At 41.2% G+C, this 25,994-nt stretch overlaps 1 protein-coding gene across 2 annotated transcripts; it reads right to left on the reverse strand.

Annotated features, from left to right (window-relative positions):
- Positions 1 to 5,060: 5,060 nt before the first annotated feature.
- Positions 5,061 to 17,604, reverse strand: LOC128445978 (endothelin receptor type B). Of its 2 annotated transcripts, none has more exons than XM_053428907.1 (8): positions 17,317 to 17,604; positions 12,628 to 13,194; positions 11,192 to 11,304; positions 10,892 to 11,096; positions 8,440 to 8,589; positions 8,192 to 8,325; positions 7,948 to 8,056; positions 5,061 to 7,516 (listed from the first exon to the last, which is right to left on the reverse strand). In XM_053428907.1, the coding sequence occupies exons 2-8, from the start codon at positions 13,012 to 13,014 to the stop codon at positions 7,376 to 7,378; spliced, it is 1,239 nt and encodes a 412-aa protein (XP_053284882.1). In that variant the 5' UTR covers positions 13,015 to 13,194; positions 17,317 to 17,604; the 3' UTR covers positions 5,061 to 7,375. The 2 variants fall into 2 exon arrangements, with proteins under 2 accessions (XP_053284882.1, XP_053284881.1); XM_053428906.1 differs by having other exon boundaries at positions 17,321 to 17,596.
- Positions 17,605 to 25,994: the final 8,390 nt, after the last annotated feature.

Raw genomic sequence — 25,994 nt, forward strand, 5'->3', positions numbered from 1 at the left:
ATTCCCAAAAATCAAATCTTGTTTTGATTGTTGGTTAGTTTGTCAGCAGGATTAAGTAAAAACTATTGAACAGATTTCAACAAAACTTGGTGTCAAATTAACATTTTGGGTCGACTGCGGACAAGGGGTGGATTTGGGGATTTTCTTTTCCACTCTCTTCTGTATTGCGAGATAGGACCTTTATTGGGACATTTTTACCAGTTTCACGGGAACTAATTCATGGATGTTGATGAAAACTATCAGGCGTATTCAGTGGGTTGATGTCGATGAGTTTGAGCTATTTGATGTGGGTCCAAATAACATTTTTGATCGAGGGGATTTCAATGTGGTTTAATTTCCTGCAACGGAGATTATGGTTTCATCTCCTGCATTGTTTTGTTGGTTTAGATAAGGCTGGATTGAATTTAAAGGGACTGTTGGGCCCTGTCGTTGGTATGCATCAGATTGTTTTTGTACAGTCACAACTGATTGTTACATATGTTGTTTGTTGTAGGATCCTTGATTTTATCAAATGTGTTCTCTGCTTTCAAGTAAGTAATTCATCCCTCTGCCCCTCATTGCTTTTTATTAAACATGTCAACTGAGTCAATTTACTTTAAGTTGCTCTTTCACCTGTCAATTTCCATTCACATTCCATGATTCATTGTCAAGTAATGTCTGAATTATTTATTTTGTCTAAATTCACTTATTTTCTGTGGAGCTCTTTTGTCAATTGGATCAATAGCCTATACTTTTCCTCCTGCCTTATCCTTGTACGACTCATGTAGCACTGTTTGAGGGATGTCCAGGCCTATAGTGTGGAGTTTCTCAAACATCAAATTGCTTTCATCTGTCCTTTGAAACCATGGGTTACGAATGACGAAAGAAGTGGAAGCTAGAATGTCCCCATTAGCAGAGGAATGTGGTGCGTGGGACTCACAGAGCCAAGAAGACAGAGAGGGGAAATGAAGGGAGAGAAGTGTACATAATGAGGTGGTTAATCATATCCCTCTGTCAGTCTCATGTTCATGCAGCGCTGCGTCTTGGGGACGGACCAGTGTGAAGGAAAAGACTCCAAGATCTCCTCTGACAAACCGGTTGCACTATGGGAGGTAATATCTACTCAGGCACGTAATATTAAGTCGGCACTAATTCCTTGTTCTCCTTTCAGAACCGTTCATTAAGTAGTTATTCAGAGTTGGACAAAAACATTGATACCGCCCTCGTGTGGAGCAGGGAGTTAGCCTAGCTGGTCTGGTAATGGGGAAACACATATGGGCCCCTAACTCTGGGATATGGGCCCAGCCCGTTTCCCCTGTGCCACTCTGATTTCCTGCTCTATAACCGTGTGTCAGGCAAAAAAACATTTTAATTTCAAACACATTACCTCTTTGTTGGTGCTTGTGGAGAAAGTGAAAAGGGAGGACCAAGTTGTTAAACTGTGATTGTAAGTATCTAAAGAAGAAGGAGAGCTTATCTACTTATGATCCTTTTAGAGAGTGCACGGTGAAAGTCAGCCCATCGTCCTGTTCACAGAACATTGTGTTACTGTTGAATCATATTTTAAAGAGATTTAAGGTTTCTTTGTAACCAAAAGAGTTTAAGAGGGGGGATTTTGAATTATGTTTAGTCTGTAAAGAAAGTAAACTGTATATTTATCATTGATTAGATACAAGAACGTAACCCTAGGAGAGCTAAAAAAAACCAAATGCAAAGCTTTTTTCCTAAAATGTCCAAATGTTATTTAAATATTGAAATATTTACTGGTTTTAGTTATAAATGTAAATATGAAAACGTTTCAATCTAATTGAAAACTCAGAGAATTCAATAAATCAAACTTGATTTGGAAGAGTACACGCAGTTTGATTTGACATTATCCACTGTCACTTCTGGTGATATTAGATCATCTAATATCAGAAAGAGTGTGACGAGAGCAGCAGGACCTCTGAGTTTGCTGAATGGAATAAAGATTAACATTTTTAGGAATCAACTTTTACTTGTAAAACCAAGAGTGTGTTGTTTTCATTTAAAGTCACACACATGTAACAGGTATTGGGATCAGCAATGAAGACAGGACTTAAACAGCCAGGAGAAGTGTTGAAAATGATCTCAAACAGCTTTTGCCAAGACACATGAAATTGGAAGATGCTGGCAGCAGGACAGAGATTCCCAAAACTCGCCCAAAGTCTAGAAACACATCACACATGGCCGGAACACTCAAATCATTATCTGTTCAAAAAAATCAAGCATTTACAGCAATAGCGGGAAACTGGATCACTGCTGTGACCAAATGGGTTGCGCCTCGCTAGATGTGGTTTTGTTCAAAATGTCTCCGTGTCATGGCGCTCAGAAGTCAGTACCTCGGGGAAGTGGTGTCGGTGACACTTCAGAGTGTTTACCAGTCTGAATGGGAATTCCTCTGACCTGAATAACATAAAAGAACTTTCCTTTTTTATCTTTTCTTTTAAATATCGGCCTAGATAATTTAATTTCATTTAATAATTTTCCATTCAAATGATCTTCAGCCATGACTGCAGTCCGTTCTGCGCAGTTTGTGAGCTGTTATGAAAAAAACCACAACAAAGTTGTTCTCTGCACTATCCCAATTTTCGTTTTTTGTATAACACAAACACTGAACCTCAGAATCCAACCTTTATGAATGACTCTGGGGCAAAATGAGGAAATAAAATAATAAATAACATTCCCAGCCTTGTTCCAAGAACCGGCTTCACTTTCCAAGAGACAGCAGAACTCAATCAAACATCTAATTTGTGACATGAACGGATCAGGTCAGCCAGTAGGAATCAACAGAGAGCAACGTTTTCCAAGTCATGCCTTTCATTCACACACACTTCAGTCTTATACAATCACAGACATGTCAATTATAAAAACAACTCTTTTCAAGGTGCTCCACTGCAAATATTTCACTGTCAATTACCTTGTGACAAATAACTAAGGGAACACTCTATACAGCTCTGGATCTCTGTTTTCTGTCAGACTCTGGCTCTCTCCCAGCAACATGTTGGCTGCTGTCCTCCTCCTCCTCCTCCTCGTCTTGATCTCTCTCTTCATTATCTACAGTTCTCCCTCCCTGACCCCCCTCCTGCTGCTTCAGCTGTCACAGCATCTTCGGCTGAAGCCTGAAAATATTCAAAACTAATTAACTTTACCACGCGTGTTTGCTAGTTTAAAGCCATCTTTTAAAATGTCGTACCTTTTTGACTCTGAAATAAAAAATAAAAAATCATTGTGAGGCAAAACACCCTGCATCTTAGCTTCACCATCATCATGACTGATTGATCTATTTTTTATGCAACTCTGCTCAAGTATAAGCAGTTGGTGACATTTTGACAGTCAGTTCATGGCACATGTGTGGTCGGCACATTTGACCGGTCAAGTGTTTCCACAGATCAACAGGGTGACAACTTAAGTTAAGACAAGTTAGATGTGCTTTCAACACATATGTGAACTTTACTGTCAATGCTGTGATATAATTCGATACATAAACTGTCTGACGTAATCCCAGTGTTGGGTCAACCATAGACCTTTGCACCTTTTGAAAGGGCCCCCCTGACCAACCTGGGCCTTGGGCCCCGAGTCATGTCTAGCCTTTGACCCACACCGACAGCAAGGTTACATGTTAACAACTTTCTATGAGGTGTTTCCTGGTATAACTTCAGACAGCCAGACATGAGGCTCCAAAGCTCAGTTCCAAGAAGCCGCTGGACAGAGATAACCAAGATAACATCTAAATAAGATCTTTATGCTGGTGGGAGGGTGACGGAGCCCATGCAAAGGTTATGCTAAGGTATATTATAGTTTACGCTGACTCGTATCACTAACAAGACATGATGACATAAAAAATGTATATAAACCATATAGATTTGCCTTAAAACTGCATCTGTTGAATTTGGAATTTGAGAAATTTTCTCATTTCATTACAGTGGATTCATTCCTCTCTCTCTCTCTCTCTCTCTCTCTCTCTCTCTTTCTCTCTCTCTCTCTCTCTCTCTCTCTCTCTCTCTCTCTCTCTCTCTCTCTCACATTCTCTCTCACAAAACACTGACAGCAGACCCTTCTTCCTCTTCTCTACGCTCACACTCTGAATCAATACAAGGTCATGTGCAGGAAAAAAGGGTTGTTATGCTTTTCCCAACACAGAAGAGGGATTGTTGTTGCTGGTCAAAACTGACTTAATCGTGAAAGTGGACAGTTTTTATCTTGATTCTTTGACTGCCGCTGGATCATTTGCTGCCTCAAAAGAATTTGCACCGAGGCATGAAGACCGTATGGACCGGAAGAATAAATAAAACATACTTGTGTAAACACACATGGGAAAGCTGAACAGTCCGATCAGTGATGTGCAGCAGGAGAGGGTCAGGGAGGGAGAGCTGTAGAAAACAAAGAGAGAGATGTGGGGGTGGAGGATGAGGAGTTACTTATTTGTCAGGTACTTGGCAATTAAAGCATTTGTAGTGGAGCCCCCCTTCATGGTATTAATTAATAAGTTAAACCTGTGACCGTGTCGGTATTTGAGATAAGGATGGGTGGGAGGCGGTGCTGGAAGTGGATCAGGGGCCCAATTTACAACTTTGATCCCCATACATAATTTGTTTCTGGCCTGAGCACATCTGACATGTTTTCTCTTGATGAAGTTTCTTTGAAATCTGATTTAAACCAAATGTAACTTCTCATCAAAAAGAAAAAGGAAGGAAAAAATAAAATTGTGCAGGAAAGGACCTTTGACAGGCTGTTAATAACAGAGATGACTGTTTATGTTCACTCCTGTTAAGAGTCAAGAGTGCACTGGTTTCTCACCGGGATCACTATACTTAGAGTCTTGAGTGTTTGCAAATGAAGTACAGTGACACTACTGATAAAACAACCGATTGGTATTTACAGGGCATTCAATATTTACATGAAAAGTCAGTGAGAACTAACTTTTTTCCGAACACCATGCACCCACAGATACATTTTGTAACATGTCATGTAATGTCCAGACCAGACATGACATCACCAGAGATCAAAACAAATCCATTCACTCCTTTGTGTATTCAATAAATAATGCTCAACAACACATATGCTATAAAATATTTTTTATTACTACATACTCCCATGAAACAATTGGGCTACAGTATAAATGTAATCCAAAACATCAGGAACAATATTCACATTTTATCATCACATTACGTGTTAAATGTTTCTTGGAGTTCCCTCAGTAAGGATGCTCACAAAACTGCTCAGACCAATTCCCCACAGGGTAATTACACACAATGCGTTAATGTACTGCTACTGTATCAGCTGATCTGAGCACTGCTGCAAACCCTTATTACAGTAGCAAAAGGAATATTATGTTTGAACATTCATATATTACACACAAAAATATTGTCTATATTCAAAACAACATAAAAATAAGAAGCTTCAGTGTCATTTGACACATTATCTGGTTGTTAAGCGTAACTTTGGTTTTAAAAGAGGATACATTCACCCACTAGTTTGGTAAAAATAAACTGAATATGCTAAATAAAAAAGAACAAGCTCAATCTCAGCACCAGATTAAATGGATTTATCATGTGCATATCATCAGGAGGGCTGTAGGCTGTCACTTATATAGGGCTAGGCAAAAAATCCATATCAATAATTAACGCAAAATGATTTTCATCAAAAGTTATATAACAAAGGCTCAATGTGTTTTTATATATTGTGATGAGAAAACAAATGATCACCCTCAGATTTGTAAAATGTTTTTCATTCTCTGTTTGTCAAGCCACAACCTTTACATCTTTAATCTCAAAAGAAATAATAATGTGACATTTATTGTAAAATTACCGATACTCACTGATATGAATATTTTTATCTTGATATAAATTCTACCATATCGTCCAGCCCTAGTCACTTCTACCAATGTGAAAAACTGATTCATTTAGGTTTAAAGTTCACCTTCAATAAATTGTACAACATGGGTTTTACTGAATGATAATACTGGATTGCTGATTTACAATAAGGCACAAACTGCAGTTTTTTTTCTTTTTAAAGAGCCCTAATTTATGTAAAAAGTATATTTCTTGATGCTGGTTTGTAAGTTACGACTGAGTTGCTCAGCAATCTCAGGCGTCCTAAAGTTCTCCTGTGTTGGACCCCACATACTTCACATCTCTTTACGAGAAACTCTCTCATTCACAGATTATGTTGATCGCTAACGTTCATCTGTCCCTGAATTATACCTAAATTGATTGGTCCCTACACTGAAAGGAAAGAACTACATATTTCTAAATAAATGCTATGACCATAATGTAATCTCTGATAAAAACATTCACTTTTTAAAAACATCCAGCTGTACAAAAATGTTTTTTTTTCCTACCTAAGCTTTAAAACGTGTCCATTATAGGAATTGTGTTCCTGCAGCAGCTCTTAGAAGTAGTTTTCCGGCCCCATGAATGCTCATGTAACCTGACCACTCGCTGACAGTGGTCAGATATTTGGAACACGTCATGTTGGAAAGATGAAACGAGCTCCACCTGTTTTGTGATATTTTCTTAGAAAAATAGAAGCTACATTGTAAAGAGACAAGTTAAGATTTTATACATAGTGGAAACCACTTACAACAGCATTGAGTACTGCAATAACAATAGAACTAATATTGACCTCTTCTTTGTGACACGATGGGAATCATCTGGTGTTTGTCAGCGTTCAAGGACAACAGCTTTCCTCCAGATGACTCAAACTGCAATGATTTCCAGATGAAGGATTTCTGCTGTTTGACTCTCCAGGATACACAGTGGGGCCCATTTTGCTTGAGTATGATGTCACCAAGGCACATGGGCATGGCGCATTGAGAACACACACATGATTTTCAGATAATCGGCTACTGATTCTCGGGTCACAGTTTCCCTCTATCTTTCCCCGTGAGGTATTAAAGCTTCAACAGTTAGTACTCTTCGGCTATTAATCATACATGAAGCACTACGGCTATAGATATAACTATACGTCTTCAGTCAACAGGTAAATAATGTACATACATTTATATGGGGCTTGAATTAACATTCTTTGTAACTGTATTTACTGTGACGGTCCACTTAGAGACTTTTAACCCTCTGCACAAGCCTCAGTGTTGGAGTATGAATAGATCTATGCCGCCCTGGTTTCATCAGTTTCTGCAGTATAGTGCAGCAGCCTGAACAGGAGCAGTCCTTGGGTCAATGCTTCTACCTCAGAGTCTTTCAGTCTGATGTGCATCCTGTAGAACCTCATTCCATTCTTCCCTCCTCGTCAATCTGTTGGCAGCGATGCTGTTTCTCTGTGATGGAAGTTGATGGGAACCCGGGTTCGAGAGAAGAGGTACAGTGATGTGTGTGTGTGTAGGTGTGTTTGCCTGTGTGTGTGCATGCGTGTGTGTTTATGAAGAGCTTGTGTATTTCTGACTGGAGCGGGAGCTGGAGCGGTCCAGACCGTTCCCGTGGCCGGAGCCCTTCCAGCGTCCTCCCGAACCTCGCTCGTCCAGGGGAGACATTCTGTAGCACCAGCAGCACAGGCAAGACTACAACAGGAGAAGACAGACATGCAGTTACTCGCGTGTTTTTGTCGACTGGATTTTATAACTAAAATGGCACAGAGTGGAGCTCAGGCCTCCGCCAAGACCCAACAGGCCTTTTAAATTCAATCCAGCCTTAAAGTCCAACAAAACAATACAGATCATGAAATCGTAATCCCCGTTGCTGGAGATGAAACCACATTTAATTCTGCTCGATCCAGATATTTTAGGGATCTGCACCAAATTGCACACACACTCAATCCACAGAGTATTTTTTGTATTCATTTGATACATAATTGTTTCCTGGGAAATGGTGAAATGTGAGAAAGTGAGAAAAAAAATCCTGGATCCATGTGAGAAACCAATCAACAGACAAAAGAGACAGAGGTGAAAACATTACCTCCTTGATGGAGGTGATTATACTGGTTGTTTCATACCTGGAAGCAGTTTTTAAACTTCTGGCTGACAAAGTAGAGGGCAATCGGGTTAATGCAGGAGTTTAGGGAGGCCATGTTGATGCCGATGTAATCCATCACTAACAGGAAGCTGGCGGGGGAAAAGTGCAAAGTTTACAGTAAAGACCAGAGGAAATCTAAGAGGAAAGAACAATGGGTTCTCATGAAGTCCGCAGTGTATTTGTGTCGCCTGCTGTACGTGCCCTAACCCTAACCCTAACCTTACCTGAGCAGTTCACAGCGGTTGGGGTCGTTTTGGTCGTAGATTGTTTTCTTCAAAATACGGCTGAGATGAAGGGGCAGCCAGCAGAGAGCAAAAATCAAAACCAGGCAGAAGACCGTCTTCGCCACTTCCCTCCGCTACGCACAGAGAGAAAGAAAGACAAATATTGAAGTCGCGGAGGGCCTTCAGGTCCCATAGATCATTGCTACATGATTCACAACGTGCTCGCCAGACTATTTTTGTTTACATACCTGTTTCATGTGGTCATTGAGTGCGATGCGCATGCCTTTTTTACGACCGAGCATTTCACAGGACATAAGAGTGTAGAAGATCCCTGTGCAGGCCAGTGGGAAGATGAAGTAGAAGCCAAACAGCCACCAATCTTTCACATCCTGGTAGAACTGGAGCAAAACAAAGATCCCGTCATTAAATGTCCATCGATAAAGAAAACATGTCGATTTAATGTGGCCTAGAGTCTCCTCTGTAACGAATGTGTTTTGCATTATATTATTGTTACTGAGGTTTCTTACCAACGTATGCATATAAATCATCCTGTCAACACGTACAATGTACAGAGAGGGCGGACAAAATAACTATGTACATTTTCTATCCACAAACCCTTTGATCACTGTTTTTTAAGTGTTGTACAGACTGCAGGACAGAGTCTAAAAAGTCAAAAAAAGATAAATTGTTTAAATGATCAGTTTCATCCTACTGGAACTTTAGTTTATCCATAATACCAATAGTCAAATGAAAACTGTTCGTTTTTATTAACAAATAAATACATATATCTTTTACTTATTCAATTACTGGTCAAAATTATTTGTTATGTATGTATTTCCTCTTTTCTTTAATTTGATTTGTTTCAATTCTTTCTTTTTGCACTGAAAGAAAATGCTGTCCTTCAGCTCTATCCAGTTACATATAAACAATATTCTTGCGCAAACTACAGGACAAAAAGGGTTTAATAATACAGAAATATTTTCTTTACCAGTTCATAAGGAAATGTTTGCGCTATTATAAATAGATATATAAATGTGATCTGTTTTTTACTTGAGACTTGTTCTCTTGCTTTTTTCTTATCACTGAAAGGACGCTGTATTTCCGCTGTGTGCTGCAGTTCCTCTTGACCCTTCTTGTTAAACTAAAGTAAAGGAAGTTTCTTCACATTTCACACATCTTTACAGTTTCTCACTGCCCCGCCTCATGAGCACAAACAGTGCTCAAATCGTTCAGATCAATTGCATGCAGTGTACATGTATTGCATTACATTCATTAGACTGACTAATTACTGTATGTGTTAGTTGAGCTCGAGAGGCAAGAAGGAAATCCTGATTAAAGAAACACACCAATTATTTGGCTGGCCCTCTGGCGCTTCGCTTTGAAGCAAACCGAGCTGGTCCCATGTGTATTTGGTTGTCACATCATCAGGTGCCGGCTGAACATAACCCTTTTTTTAGTTAGTGGAGAGATCCTAATCAGTGGGCTGTCTTGGTCACAGCTGTGACCTGGGGCCCTCCCTTGTGCTTCTTCCGCTTCCCTCATGTCTCATGTCTCGCTGTGTGTGTGTGTGTGTGTGTGTGTGTGTGTGTGTGTGTGTGTGTGTGTGTGTGTGTGTGTGTGCAGTGTGTGTGCAGTGTGTGTCTGTGCTGTCCATGTGATGCTCCTCACTCCCTCCCGGCCACTCAACTGGCGATCGGCCATCACACCTGCAATACATCTACTTATAAGTCAAGCAGTATATCAACCTTCTACTTCTTGTCTTTGTCCACTTGACACTGTAAGAGGCAGAGAGCGCGACACTTCCTTCCAGCCCCGGCCTCGCACTGCCAGCTCCACTCCCTCATTCCCTGCTCAGCTCAGTCCGGCTGTCCGTCACTTTCCGCTTCGCCTTCCTCCTCCTCCAACTACTGGAGCCCTCTGTCCTCCACCCCAAGGCCCTCTGAAGTAAAATTGTTTCTTCATACAAAAATGTTGTCTCTGTTCTGCGTTGAAACATAACATGGGTACAGACTAGCTGCGTTGTTGTCTCTCAGCTGAGGAGGAAGTAACAGACATGGCTCGCTGTGACCGGTGTGAATCCTTCAGGTCCGGTGGCTTATGAATGAGTCACAGTACAAAGAGACACAGCCCAGCTGTTTGTCAGAGCGACGGTTTCACATTAAATGTGAAAGTTCATCAAATCAATTTGGCAATTCAAGCACCACTATCCTGAAAGTTTAATTGTGTTCCTGACTTTCTTTTTTTTAATCCACTTTTTTTAATCAAATAGCCGTTAAATTCATTAAATAAAGATATTTTCTAATCTTAAAAATTTCAATTCACATCTAGTTTCCTCACTTCCTTTTAAACCAATTCATTTCTGTGAAATAACTCATAACAGTGCAACCAAATAAGTACTCAGTTGTTATTACTACAGTATTACATGAGTACAGGATCCTACTGCATCAATACTGGGTCCTTAGTAGTTCATATTTTATGAGTACTCGCTAAATGTTATTACATTATTAAATGAGTACTCAGTAGACATACAACATTATTAAATTAGTACCCAATAGATATTACTATATTCAGTATTCATTGTCGGACCACACCCATCTTCAAGTTTCACCCCAAGTTTTTATGCTGCATCTTGTATGGTTGTGTGGTGTCAGGCGGATAAAACAGACTCACTATTTAGGTCGGTAAAAAAGTGTCTTATACCTTCATGAAGCTATTGGTTTGTTCCGGATGCAGGAGGCAGACTCGCAGCTTACTGCCTCTGTATGGTATCTCCAACATGTCGAATGCCAGCGCCTCTGGGACGGCCAGTGCCACTGCCACCAGCCAGATCAGAGTCACTTGCACGGCTTTCCACAGAGGGATTCCCATCCCCTTCACCCTGCTCCATGATGTCACTGCATGGTAGCTGCATGCACACACAGCATACAAACACAGACACAAGCATTAGCTGCGTTCAACACTGGTATTTATGTGTTTTGTGTATAGGGCAGGGGTCTATACCGGTCAATGCTGAGGGCGCACAGGCTGAGGACAGTGATTCCCACGGAAGCTTTCTGTATGAACGGCACCAGTTTACAGACGTACACACCGAATGGCCAGTCCTCCGCTATCAGCTGCAGAGAGAGATAATTGAAGGAGACAGATAGGGAAGACATTCGTGGTGAGAGAAATCTGAGAAGTGTCACCTATTTCACCTTTGAGGATCATTGAAGGATCAACTGTTCATCATGTCCTCCATTATTGTTGCAGCAGCTAAAGCCAAAACCAACAAGAATGTGTTCTTCCTTCGGTAAATGTCTTTCTCCCCAGGAGGATGGAGTCAGTTCAGGATTTGGACAATGTGTTTAACAACAAAGGCTACACATTCGATTTTTGGAAGGCTTCAAACAAAATCCACAGTTTTGTCTATACTGTCTTAGTTCATTTTTTTTAATGGTCAGCTTTTGATATAGTAAATGTAATCTCTTAATGGTGAACTTAACAATTTGGGCTGTTGACAAAAATGTCTGAAATTCCAAATAAAAGAAACTATTATATTTCAAACATTAAATATTTTAGTTTTTTTTTTAATTCAATCCCCTGGTATTGCCTGGTTTAAACATAAAAACAAACAAATAAAAGCAAGAATGAGATTTATGTAATCTCACTAATCAACCCAATCTGTTTAATGGCCACAACCAGAATTGTGCAACGTAAATAAACGAAACCACATGACACTGGCGGAAAGTTTAGACAAATTGCTGCAATAAACTCATAAATAGACCACAGCTAACCACAGGATATGCCAAGAAATGCGTTGCAAATGACTCAGCCATAACTGTTATAGTGCGGGGCAGAAGGAATAGCTTTGGATTGAAATACTAAACTAGTTACAGACCATTGGATGGGAAATTGAAAAGACTTCAGACAGATCATTACATACAAACAGAGGAAACACTGCACAGACTAATGCCGCCATGTTCAATCTTTTTTCAAGCATTTTAACTACTGTGAGTTTTTTGAGTTTGTCATTATTGTGTGCTGCGCACAAGACTGCAGGCCTCAAGTCACGATATACTGGTATCAAGTGGAAGTGAAACAGTGTGCAACCTTATCCTCCCAAAATATGAAGCTGCAGGGCACATTGAGCGGGTTAATCTTTAAGTTTCTTTGGTTGTCTCACTGTGAAAATTGTGTTTACGCTACATGTATATTTTGACACGAAATTAGAACCCAGGGATGGTAAAAGTATTTAAATGACAACAAGAAGCAGCCAATCAAACTGACTGGACCCAATAACTGTAGCAGCAGGTCTTTAACGTCTGCAGGCTGAATTCTGAGAATCAAGAGTACAATCCACAATGTGGGGTAAAGGAATGTGGTCATACAGCTGTTTTCTGTTCATACCAGTCTTCAAATCAATTTGTGCACAGACAAAAAGGAAAACACATACCTACCTTAAACACATTGATAGGGATCGCGATGATAATATAAAGCAGGTCCCCCAGTGCCAGGCTGCCAATCAGGACGTTTGGTCCGTTCCTCATACACTTGTTCTTATATATGATCCTTAGCAGCGCTGAGTTGCCGATCATCCCCACCACAAAGATCAGGCACGACACGATGGTGTTCACGTACTTGAAGGCGTGTTTGATCTCTGTGGGCTTTATGCACATGGGGGGGAAGGAGCCCCGCGGTCGGCCTGGCTGTGGTGGAGGCAGCGGGACAGATGTGTTGCTCTTGGAGGTTTCTGAAGCCTCAGGGCCGCCTTGGGAGTCGCGGGCGAACCTGGAGGCCCCGACCACCGCGACCATCAGGAGACACAGCAGAGCGAGGGCCCTCATCTTCACACGAGCCTCACACTCACACAGCAAGATGTTCACTCACTCAAAGGCACGTGGCAGCCGAAAAATTACACACTTAAAGGCATTCACACACACACATATTCACATGCTCAATCCCATCCGAACACTGGATCTTGCTCCAGGTTTGACAACGTGTGACCAAGTCCGAGGTTCTTTGTCCTGCAGAGGAAGCAGACAAACCATCACGTTACACACAAACAGTTGCACTTTCATCTCACAATGTATTGGACTGATTGCCATTGATGATAAAGATAAATGATTAAGAAATGATAAAGAAAAAATTTAGTTAGAATTTAGGTCAAAACAACAGTGGAACAAAGCTGCAACCATACTTTTAGTTTTGTTAATTTGTTTTAATGGTGTTGTCAGGGTCACTAACAAACGGGGGTAGATTGACGAAAAATATATCAAATATCAGTTTAATGTTAGCTTTTTAAACTTTTTTTTTAGAAGAGGACAAGATGCTGAAGGTCTTCCACACAAAGGTGTTAGCTGCCACCAGCATAACATAGCCTCAAATGTGCACCACAGCGTCACCAAGTGTTTTGGCATTGTAATCGACTAAACAGGCCAAACCTGAGGGTACGCAGAGGCTTAAGGTAAATATGGCTACTGACTTGTTTAGCAGTACTATGGAAGCCATGTGGCCCGCTCAGTAGATCAGCCATCTTAACCTCAACTCACAATCCTTTTGAAACTAAACTCTTTCCCATTTTTGAACATAGGACAAGATGGAGTATATCCCTTGTATGTTCTACCGACCTAATTAATGCCTACCACCAGTTGATGTCATTGAATGTTAGTGAACAACAGTGGATGTTTGTGTACCTTAGCGTCAGAATGTGTTTCAGCCTTTTAATCACAAGACACCCTCTTCTAAGGTTTAGAACCAAAGCTTGATCAGACCAGGGTGCATGTCTCCAGCACCTTGGGGCCCAGTTGGGATCTTTCCTCCTGATCCAGAGCCATTGGCTGCATTGTTTTACAGTCTGTGATATTTCTTTTATGGTCTGGTGTGGGGCTTGTGGGTAGATTCCCAGATCTCTGAGCAACCTGATGGTGGATGTTGCAATGAAACCCCTGCAGCCAACCTCCATATGGCAGACTACTGCTTTGCAGCCACGTTGTTCTGTCTCATCTAAGAATAAAAGCGTATAATCCCCAGGGCAAATATGTTGATACTGAACGAATCAACAATCACAGACATTACATTGGTTTTCTTCCAACATTTCTGATCTTATAGTACAACATCTACTTGTAATAACCCTAACCCTAGCCCCTAAGTTTAGAGCAAGATTGTAGTTTATCAACATTTAACCAACTTTCCTTCATCTTAACCTAAGTGCTTTTGTTTCCTAAACTTAACCACAGAACTCTGGTGTCTGGTCCCCCAACCACTAACCTGATGAATATGCTGCTAATACATGTGATTCATTCAATCAGTCATTTACAAAAAAAAAATAACAAAGGATGTTGCCTCTTAATCTATGCCATTCATTATGTTTCTGACGGAGCTGAGGTTGTTAAACTACCGAGCATGATTCTGCATGTGGAGAGCTAACATGTAAATGATCAAAGCAGGCGCACCGTTTCATTGTATGTACCACAGAGGTGATTACACTTGATCCCAATACATGAGTGAGCATGGTCCTGAATCAACAGGTGTAAAAAGTTTCTATAAAATAACAATTGCAATATTGAGAGCGTGTTCTGTGTAACGGAGAAGCAAAAGAGAGGGAGAGAAATGAGCAGAAAGAGAGGGAGAGAGGAGAGCAATGGATGAGTGATAACTGCGTTTTGGAACAGCTCTTCTGTGTCCATTGTGTGTGTGTGTGTGTGTGTGTGTGTGTGTGTGTGTGTGTGTGTGTGTGTCGATGTCTGTATGAGTGACTGTGCTCCCTAAGCATGTGTCTACAGATATTGTTGCCATCGTCAATCAGCCCATTTATCCGAAAGACGCCTGGAGGCTTTCTGGGGGGTACCCATGATTCTTGAGAGGCTCAGAGCTAAGCTAGGGTTCACACACACACACACACACACACACACACACACACACACACACACACACACACACACACACACACACACACACATTGTTCTTCTGTCTTTGTGAGGACACATGTTGACATATTGCATTCCCCAACCCTAAGCTCAACCATTACAATTAAATGACTTGCTCTAACCCTTAGCCTAACCCAAGCCTGAAACTAATCCTAACCTGAACCTTAAATCCAAGCTCTAGCCCTCAAACACACTTTAAACTTTGAAGTTGTGCAAACTGACCAAAATGTCCTCACATTCCCAAAATGTCATCACACCATCTTTAACATGCGCACACAACCCCACAACCCCATCTCTGAGCAGATGTGCAAACCTCTTGACACCATGGTTTGGGGAAAGGAACAAATACTTTCTTTAACTTGTTTTATAGTGATATAAGAATGTTCTTATAAAACTTACATACACATATATTTATGCTTTTGCACAGAGGCTGTCAAACAAAGCTTGCATTCATGACTTTGTTCGGCTCACAGAGGCTCATTTTGTCCACACACAAAGACACAAAATCACATGGATGAACTCACACGCATATCACAAGAAATCAGTTTTGAAAAATTTGGCCATCATCCACACATATCCCCTCAGTCATCTGATTAATCTCTTTGTGTTGTGTAACAGGGCTGCTCATTAGGCCGCGTTAGAGCAGGATTCTCTGATGTATTTGGAAAGCTGAAGTTTAATTGGACTGATCCTCCTAATCTAATAGGTTCTACTTTAGCAACCATCTCCGACCTTTAGCTGCGCTGGCTCCGCATCTAAGAAAGGAAGGAGAAGGAAAGTTGGCAAGCGGTGGAGTAAAAGCGAAGGGGTTACTAGAGGTGGTCTTAAGATGTGCATGTAGGTGTGGGAGGAAAGCAAGGGAAAAGGGACATATGACCAGTGTGTTTTGGAAAAAATTGCAAAAGAAATACATGGACAAACTGACAATAAAAGAGGCCACGATTGGGATGAATGACAGCTTGATCTACGGTAACATTTAGAGGAACAATGGGAGGAAAACGAAAGCTCAGGAAAGGCAAAGTCAGAAGAGGGGAAAGAGTGAGAGCTGAGGCACAATGACTGAAAGGGAGCGTCCTGGAGGTCCTGCCTGCAGGTCACTCTCATGACTGGCTGCCAAACAATGATAAGACGCAGAACTGGAAAATGCTGATAGAGAGCGCTCATCCAAAGTTACAGGATCAGTTTTTTTTATTTGCACATAATCACAAGACCAACGAACATCTACTGGGAAGCAAATGCGCGATGGATCTAAATTGACTGATTGTTCTTGCTTCAGCTCCGTGGTTTATCTTGATCTTGCAGTTTTTCCTCTTATTCTGTCCATGTTGTGAATTAACTGGATCATGTAATACTCACAAGGGGGACTGCTGCATGCAAGGAAAAATGCAAACACCCATGCCACAACAATGTTTGTTTTTTTAAGAATCAAATCTAAATGAAAAATACCAGATTAGTCTCAGCTCCACTACATCTCAATGCCCTGATGTGACCTGATGTTTGATTTTATGGCTGCATTTTAAGATTTTTTTATTCTTAGTCACACTGTGAAATACAGATCTTCTGCCAGTTCCCTCGAATTTAGTGGTCTCTGCTATGAAGGGATCAAATAAATCCCTGTCTACGCGGGAATAAAGAAAGCCAGTGGAGTGAATACAGTTTTGAGTGATTCTGTTATTGTCAGGCGCGGCGACGTATGGCCACAGTGAGCCAAGTTTATGCGGAGCCCCTCAGATACGCAGCGGGGGGCGTCTCGGCAACGACTGCAGGGCGTGAAATGGACGGACTGCGAACTGTGACCCGTGGACTGCAGTAGATTTATCAACACTGACAGGCTGTGATGAGCATGAAGCCGACCTTCTCTCTGCGTAATCGCGTGGAAACGATAATGTCACACGTGTGAGAGAAGCTGAGCCCATCCAGTTCAACGCCAGGGCCCCTAACTAGATTAGAAAACAGTCAACAAGTGGGCAACCAGACAATCACTTTCCACGGTAAAAGCAACACAAATTCACACGCAAAGGTTTTGGATTCATAGTTAACTGAAAACGTGACACGATGCATGCGTAAAGATGACTGTTTAGAAAAACCATAAACACTTTTTAATTTACCCTTCCAAAGACAACACACTGGTTTCTTCAAACTAAAACCAAGATAGAAAGATAGATAGAAAGGTGTGTGAAGAGGTTAAGGTCATTGACTGCATCCGTTTTCTGAATTTACCCACCTGCGGGGCCGTTCTGTGGTCACTGCCAAAGTTGTCCGATCCAATATTCCAGCTCAGTTCCACCAATTGGATGATTGCGCTTTCTGGATTTAAAACGAGGTGTAATTTTGATCTCCAGCTGTTTAAGATCACGGTGGGTCCACTGTGTGTGTGTAAGTGTGTGTGTCCTCCCCGCTCTCGGCTGCCTGGGCTCTGACGCACAGAAAGGACAGCGCACGGGTTTTATAGGCACAAGCCGGGAAGCTGCTGAACCAGCCAATCACATCCCAGACACCAGCATCATTCCCTCTCCTCTGTCTGGACGCGACTCTAATGCATACATGGACTTTTGTCTTTCTCTTTTTTGTTACTTTTGTGCGACGATGCTCCAGTTTCCTGTTATCAAACTCCTTTGTATTAATTACTTCTTTGGTTATTCTGCTGATGACGTAGGCCTATACACATGGGATGCTGATGCTGTCATGGGAACGGTTCAGCCTCCAGGGTTCATACCCCAGCAGGATGTAAGATCAAAAGAGCAAGAACCACACGCGCACACACGCACACACGCACGCGCCCGCACAAACACACACACACACACACACACACACACACACACACACACACACACACACACAAACATTTATATCGGTATAAAACACGTTGTTTGGAAGGTTTGATTTTGTCAATGAATTTCATTTTAGTTTTTAAGTTTTTGCTGTTGAAAAAGGTTTTATTGAAAAGCCTGTAATATGAGTGGCACACGTATGATGTCTGAACCATATGTGATGGCTGGATCACCTGCAGCAGTGAATCATTTGTATCAGGTTGCTGTATCTCATAATGATAGAGGGCTTCTTCTACACAGGATGGTCTAGTTTCTCTGTAACTGAATAGCTGTATAGGCTTCAGTTTTTCCTACATGTGATCAATGTGTTCAGCATTTCACTGTATTGTTGGTAATGACTGACCACAGTGGTGCTCACAATGACATCTGACTTTAATAAACTCCTACAATATGAATGTTAATGTCACATTCTTTCAGTTTAGTCATCAGCGCACCTTACTGTCTTGTAAGTCAAGGTGCATTATTACCATCTACTATGTCTATACTATGTCAATATCTTCCTGCTCGACCTTTTCTCGTCTTCAACGTTGTTGCAAGTGTTAAATTCGATGTTATCGCAGGGCACTCAGAAGCTAAAACTTACTTTATATGTGTCTTGGATGTTTTGTATTCTTGTTTTAAAAGGGGCTATATAATTAAGGTTATCAATATAATGGCATTAATGCGCCGTGATGTTGGTTGCCACCTGCCAATAAACCAAACAGAGAAGAAAAGGATTATCTATCTGCTTGCAGACAGCTTTTTTGCTTACGTCTGAGTCTATTCATTTTCCTGCACATCATCTGTCAAACAGTCCATCACAATCACCGTATAGCATGAATATGACAGTACAAGAGACGTACTACAGAAAAACAACAATCCTTAACTATGTTTCTTTGAATCATATCAACTTCACTCAGTAGTACTGCCAGAGTTAAAAACAACAACTCAAGACATTTAATTACGCAGTGCTTGTGACAAACTCATGCACATGTGCAAACAAAGGCCCCAAACATGCCAAAAACAGGAACAATCTCTTGAACATTCCCACTCTCACATCATCACCGTCACTACTGCCATTAACCCAGCGGGCACACACACACACACACACACACACACACACACACACACACACACACACACACACACACACACACACACACACACACACACCAAACAAAGGGGCTTTCTGTGAAGTGTTGTTTAATGACACCCATCCTCTGCTGCTCTATTTTTGGAGGCAGCTATTTACTGGTGCATCATTATCCTCATTAACACAGTCCCATATTAGCAGTTAATCAGACATTATCATCATTATACACATAGTTATACACATTATCTCCTCACAACTCAATAACGTGTTTCTCAGCACCTGTGTGTGTGCAGCTGTGTGTGCGTGCGCGACTGTGTGTGCATTTGTGTGTGTGTGTGTGTGTTTATGTGAGAGGGAGATGGGGGAGAGTCTACATGTCCTTGGCAGATTTGGAACATCATGACATGTAAGTACTCTTCATCCTCCCACACAGGAAAGACGCTCACATTGCGTTACAGTACGTACAGTTGTGTCAGATAAAGAAGGGACATGATGGGAAAAACTTTATTTATTTCTCACCCGAGAACACGACCATGACAACAAGAGCCTGCAGATATGATCCCACTTCATGACTCTGTACTGAGCTAAACTCTGAAGAACAAAGCAGGGCTCCATCGTCAGGCTGATTTCCAGAGGGAGGAACCTGACAAACATGGCTAGCATAGGATGCCTTTGTCCACAATACATGGCTCCCTGGGGTGCGGAGATGTTGTCCTGCAACTTTAATGACTCTCTGGGGGATTCAGAGCTGTTTTGGAAGTCATACAAATTTTCTTTACAATTCAAAGAAATTGGGACTACCTGGAACTCAAATCCAATAACAGTTTTGTCTTTGTCTCTATATTCTGTTTTATTGCCGCATGTTCAGCTCACAATTTTGCCCATTGTCATGTTTCCTTGAATAAAGAATTACACAGTTAGCCATGCATTGAAACAAAATCACTGAACTTTTAAGAGGCTTAAGAAAACCTTTGAAACTTGACTGTAGAAGGCCGAGAGGCATCGATGCCCAAAACAAGACTGTTTTTCTTCGTTCGAATCTTTGAAAAAAAGAAATATATGAGTTCATGGAAACAGACCTCAGGAAAGGGATCATGAAGTCTTCTAAGGCCTTCATGATCAATGGGATACATTTAAGGAATCATTAGTCGTCAGACTCTTGCCAGAGTTGTATGGATAAATATAACTTTTACCATCAATGTGCTGAAGCCGAGCAGGACCAGCTGTGAATGTTTCCCAAGGACTCAAAAGAGTGAGAGAAACGTTTCTTTTGGCTAAATTTCTAACATATGTGTTGTTCCACAGCCTCTCAACAACAGGATCTGCAAAATGAATGTTTAAAATAACATTCTGATATAAGAAGCTGCGATGGTATTTGCCTTTTATTACCCTGATGTGAAAAGCTTGATATGGTGGATGGTTGCAACAAATGAGAAAAGATGCATTAATCAGGTCAAACGGGTATGACAATTGTTTTTAATGGTAAAAAACATGAGTAACCTCAAATTTTTCTTGAGGAATTACTCACGTCTTTCTTTCTTTCTGATAGTCGTTTTCAGACATGGACGGACAATGTCCCAAAAAAATTGGAGCAATTGACTTCGGACATTTGCATTCTCACATACGACCTCTCCAGTGAAGTGCATGTCTAAAGGAAGCAGTCAAGGGACTCATTGCCTTTCAAATGACGCACATAGTGAAGCAAAAGCAGAAATTAAATATTGAGAGACACATTTTTATGTTATTTGACTCCTCGAACCATCACCACCCATCCTGCTCTGCTTCACACACACACACACACACACACACACACACACACACACACACACACACACACACACACACACACACACATATATATATTTCTAGTGTTGCAACCTTGCAGCTGTCTGTTTGCTCTGTGGTGCGGATGTCCCTTTGGACCGAATCGATCATGTGTGTATTATGTGTTTATTTATGATTGCGTGAGTCTGATTCTCAAAGCTGTAGATATCTCTGTGTAAAGTTGGTTATACAGGAGGCTCTGTAGGTGTAAACTCAACTCTTACATATTTGATCTCCGAAATAAAAAGAGATCTGCCTCAGTAAATCTGGATGAACTCATGTAACCTCAAGGAAACAGATTTCTTGAATGGGAAGGATCTTCGACATTTTCTTTAACAACCATGAAAACAGTCTGGCCAAGGACAGTTTCAGTTGGCGACTGCGCTTTGTCCTGCGCTTCCTGTTTCAGTCTCAGTTGCTATTCTCCCTGGCAGAAGTGCATCAGGCACAGCCATCTTCCTCTTCCTCTGCCAACTCTTCTCACATCAGTGGATCTTCTTCCAAGGATTTCCTCCAAGGCTCTCTGCTGCGAGGTGCAGTGTAGCATTATTTTTACTCTTTCCTCCAGACAAGGATTTAGAGTGATTGCCCACGTGCCCTTGAATACAATGTTCTCTTGTTCTGTGCAAACTTTGTCAGTGTTCAGTCTACTCTCTTGCAGTCTACATTGGCAGTGATGAGGAGCAGCCTCTGACATTTGTCAATGAACACATTTGAAAACTTTTGCTCCTCCTCTGCAGCATCCCTGCGTCCCTGTGTCTGCTTATTACTAGCAATTGCAAGCTACCACAAGTTAGGGAGTCATATAAGTGCTTTGTAGATATTATCTCCGGAGAATGTCCGCAGAATTTTGCCCATGAACAACGCAGCAGAAGATTCTCTAGTCAGTCATCGGCTTAACAGGCAGAGGTACAACATAATATTTAAATTCCTCTGGGGAGATCACAAATCGTTTTCTTTACAGCACATCATCAGGGACTGCTACGTGTAGGGCTCCGCTTTTGATCCTGAGTGTATTCCTTTGAAGTTTTACTTAGGGAAGGCAGGAGAAACTCGGTAGACTGTCCGCAGCCTCTCACTTTGGACATTCGCATTTCCACACATTCAGAAGTACACAGTCACAGGTCAACGGAAAAACAAGAGGAATCAACATAACATAGGGAAACAGTTGATCATTGAGCTGTGGACATTACAAACGCAGTATATGTTTTCTGTCTTCCCAAACAAAAGAGGGACATGAAAACTCTTTATGATGTATTCACACAAAATGCATGATTTGTGCAGAGACCGTTTTGTCTGCCATGTGACATAAGCTCCATTTCCCAGGCATTCGAATATTTTTTTGTAACCCACATGTAGTAGGTTATAAATACAATAAACATCACAATGATGTTTTTGGGATCTCCATTATCTGCTGTGTGGTGGAGTTTATTCTCCACTGGAGCTTTGCCACGTCAGGCCACTTGAAGTTAAAGCAGCATGACATCAAGTCACGGATGAGAACTAAACAACTGGAGCGCAGTGACTTATAAAGAAGCGGGCCGGCATTCAAGTATCACTGATGGTGAAGGCTTTAGAAAGCCTATGTCAGTCCATTCCCTCCGGACGATCTAAATTCCTGTGCATGTGTGCTGACATGTCAAGTCCACACATACACTGTACATGATCCTTTCCGCTCTTGTGTCAGTTCTCCTCTCTGCTTGAGCTATTCATACAAAGTATCCTATCATCTGCGGCTCAACAGCACTATTGTGCACATACACTCATAGGCTCCTTGCATGGTGCGGCGCAAAGAAATATTGGAAAGCCCTGTGACAGGGAGATGATATGATGGGCACGGTGCCTGGTAATGAGTGACCTCTCCAGGATTAAAGCCTGAGAGATACAGGTTGGTACATGTGGGATTATCCGATGTTCTGGTCTTGAGTGTTGGCTCTGGTGACACTTTCTGGCTAGAAATGGTTTTCTTTTGTGAAACCAGAGGGCTGCTGAACAAGGATCTGACTTATTCAACCAGATATCTTTCTTGTGTAATCTTTGTAAAAAATGAATGAAACGTTTGTGTGTCCACAGGCTAGTTGTGCTCTGTCTCCATCTTTAGCTCCTAGATGTGTGCAAGGTCTAGATATGCCAGACTCTCACAGTGCATGGCATTGACTGGACCTGCATCTTTTTCCGAGGGGTTGGATTCCTAATCATTTGATAATGTGCATATTTCTTTGGAGTCATAAAAGATGCATGTGCAGGGGCAGACCCAGGGGGGCCATAGCCCCTTAAGCGCCCATGTCCTGCAAGTGGTCTTTTTCACCTCCTGACAATTCACAAAATATATATGACAGTTCGTTAAAAGTTTTTTATTTTCTAGGCTTTTATTAGAACTCAATGTGCTTGAACAAAGAACCACTTTCAAAATCTGGTTAATGATGTGTGGCGTTGCTCAAAGCTATAGAGCTAACAGTAAATAAAGAATTTAAATTTGCTCTATGGAAGTGGCAATATTAAATCAACTTTACTAGCGTACTTATCTATCTCACTAACAGGATTTCTGACAGAAGATGGAGATGCCATGTTTTAGGGTCAACCCATTTCCCTTATACTACTGAAAACTAAATAAAGTTAAATATTCAAAGTGTGGTCAAGCAGATGCAATTACCATCTACTGCAGACTCAACATTAGTTACGTTCTCTCTGTCAGAGCACAGCTTACACAGTGTTGTGGTTTCTATGTTGTGGTAGGGGGTAACATTATTAGGCAATATCCTGAGGCAACACTGCTTCAGCAATCAACAACCATTTTGGGATCGGCCTATGAGAGGTGAGGGAAGCACCATAAAACCAGATGTTGGTTAAAATTAACCAAATTAAATTGTTTGTTAAAAACAGGTGAATTAATTTAGAGAGGGGAAAAGGATGGGCTGTAAACCCAAAGAGGTCTCCAAAATGCAAACAAGACCTAGCTATTTCCGAATTAAAACATACAAAACAAATAATCAAAAACATGGAATAATGGAACAGGCCTTGCAGTTCATTGTCTCTGGATGAGTTTGTGGAATCAGTTCATCTTACTACTATCTGTCCTAGTCCCAGGTTGTATCTACTGGTGCTGTTTAATAACCAACATCACACAAAATGTAACAATCTCCAAACTTGATGGTACACAAACAAAGAGGCTGACAGGCTGGCAAGATGACAGCTGCCCAGAATGAAGAGCTAATCCAACGTTGGACGTCTGTCAGACCTGAATGTTCCTCTTGATTGGAGAGCCGGACAAGAAGCAAATCCACTCAGGTCCAACGGCAGCAGGACAGAAACCATACCTCCATTCAACACCTTCCAATCCTCACACATCCTGCTTTACATCTCAGAGCAAGCTGATTTTCATGTTTTGAAACTGTAAAATCTGATTAATTCGACAGACTACATTCATATAGCGCATTTCTTTCACATTCTTCAATCACACACAGTCTAGTCATCCGTTTTATAATTGAGGTATTTGAGTCTTATACTTGACTGGAAATCAGGATCAAACCACTGACCTTTCGACTTCTTTTGAGCCACAGCTCTATTTTAGACTGCACATGTACTACATTCGGTGAACAGTTAAATTACTTATATGCAATACTCTTTTAAACACTTTTTCAAGTTTGTTGTTTTCAAAGCCTTCAAATCATGCACTTCATGGTTCCCACCGAGGTCCCTGAAACCCAAAAGAGAAGCATGCCAGTGGCTGGGTTGATATGTGAATTAGGACGAGTGACGAGCCTCTCTTTGAGGATGTCATTCGTACCCTAGATTTTGTTCAAAAATGTATCGTTTTTCTCCGTATTGATTTTACGCTGTATATTGTTTGGGTAGTTGACAATTTGAATTAATCTTTACACATGTTCCGTTAAGCATCCAATGTTGTGAATGGGACTAATGAGTTGTTATGTTTGGATGAAGCTATAGAACCCGAGCCACGTATTTATAGTCGGTTACAACAGGATGTTTCCGAACGGTAAGTTTCACCGTCCTCATATTTGTTCAAGTTTTAGCAGGACTGTAACTCTTCCCGAGTTACGGTATGGAGTTTCACAATGGAGTTTCAGTCCCGAGTAATGAGTAACATCTACATTACTCCGTATTGAGAACAGCAACAGGGCACGTCAGAAGAAATAAAGCATGACCGCTGGTCTCGAACAGTAATATTATTAGTGTTGTTTGAGAGATGAGTGCGATCCCGAATTTCATCATACTGGGGAGGAAGTACGAAAGGAGACATTTCGATAACATATTTCTTAGAATGGACTGAGTGAGAAAGTCCGCAAAGTGACTGTTTTCATACTCTGAGGGTCTCTACTGACCCCTTTCAAGTAATTAAGGATAGTAAAAGCCCAGAAAATGTATTTTACACAATATGGGTCCTTTTAAGCAGTTCCTTCATAATCCCCAAAACTCTTTGGACACCAGTCATACTCTCCCTTCACAACCCCCCTACAATATGCAACAGTTCCCTCCCTGACCCTGGGAACAGGAACAGTGACTTCCAGTTGACATCAACAACTGGAAGACGTCCTGCACGTATTCCGGTTTATTATTGGCTGAGCAACGTTTGCAAGGAGCACAATGTTAGCGTCAGGGCAAAGGTTTTTTTTCCAGATTTCCCTGTTTACTAACCATTTGGAGTAAAATACAGCTAGTGTCAGCGTCAGGATAGGTGGATACTTCCTCTCCTCTAAGGCCACGTGCAGGAAACTGCTGATGCACAAAGATAGAAGTAGTGGATAAAGGAAGACAGATTCAAGGGCCTGGAAGTGTGATTTTGTTCAGTTGTTTATAGTTTGAAAATATTACATTCTACAATACCCAAACATTTGGTCCCACATGCATGTAAGATAATGTATTCTGCCATTGCTGGACATGTACTTATCTTTATACGGAATGTAGAATCTAATCTTTATTTGCTGTTAGTCTTAAGGAACCACAGTGTCATGGTTATGACTCTGAACGATTAATTATTTTATGAAGAGCATTTTCAGTTTGATTATTACATCCTTGTGTTTCATGTCTATCCCTGTGTTATGTTTGTATTTGACCTGTTCCTGTGTTTCATGATTCCCCGCTGTGTTTCTTTCTGTGTTTCGTTCTGTATTTAGATTTGTGTTTTCTCTCTGGGTTCTGTGTTCTGTTTC

This window comes from Pleuronectes platessa, chromosome 8, assembly GCF_947347685.1.
Source record: "Pleuronectes platessa chromosome 8, fPlePla1.1, whole genome shotgun sequence".
In the NCBI taxonomy this organism is placed as follows: Eukaryota; Metazoa; Chordata; class Actinopteri; order Pleuronectiformes; family Pleuronectidae; genus Pleuronectes; species Pleuronectes platessa.

Bases quoted from the DNA above. Each gene is read 5' to 3' on its own strand.
- LOC128445978 (XM_053428907.1), bottom strand. From the start codon at position 13,014: ATGAGGGCCCTCGCTCTGCTGTGTCTCCTGATGGTCGCGGTGGTCGGG. The intron at 11,097-11,191 runs GTATAGACCCCT...GTGTGCATGCAG, and splicing joins TGCGCCCTCAGCATTGACCG to CTACCATGCAGTGACATCAT. The intron at 8,590-10,891 runs GTATAAGACACT...GTTTTGCTCCAG, and splicing joins AAACCAATAGCTTCATGAAG to TTCTACCAGGATGTGAAAGA.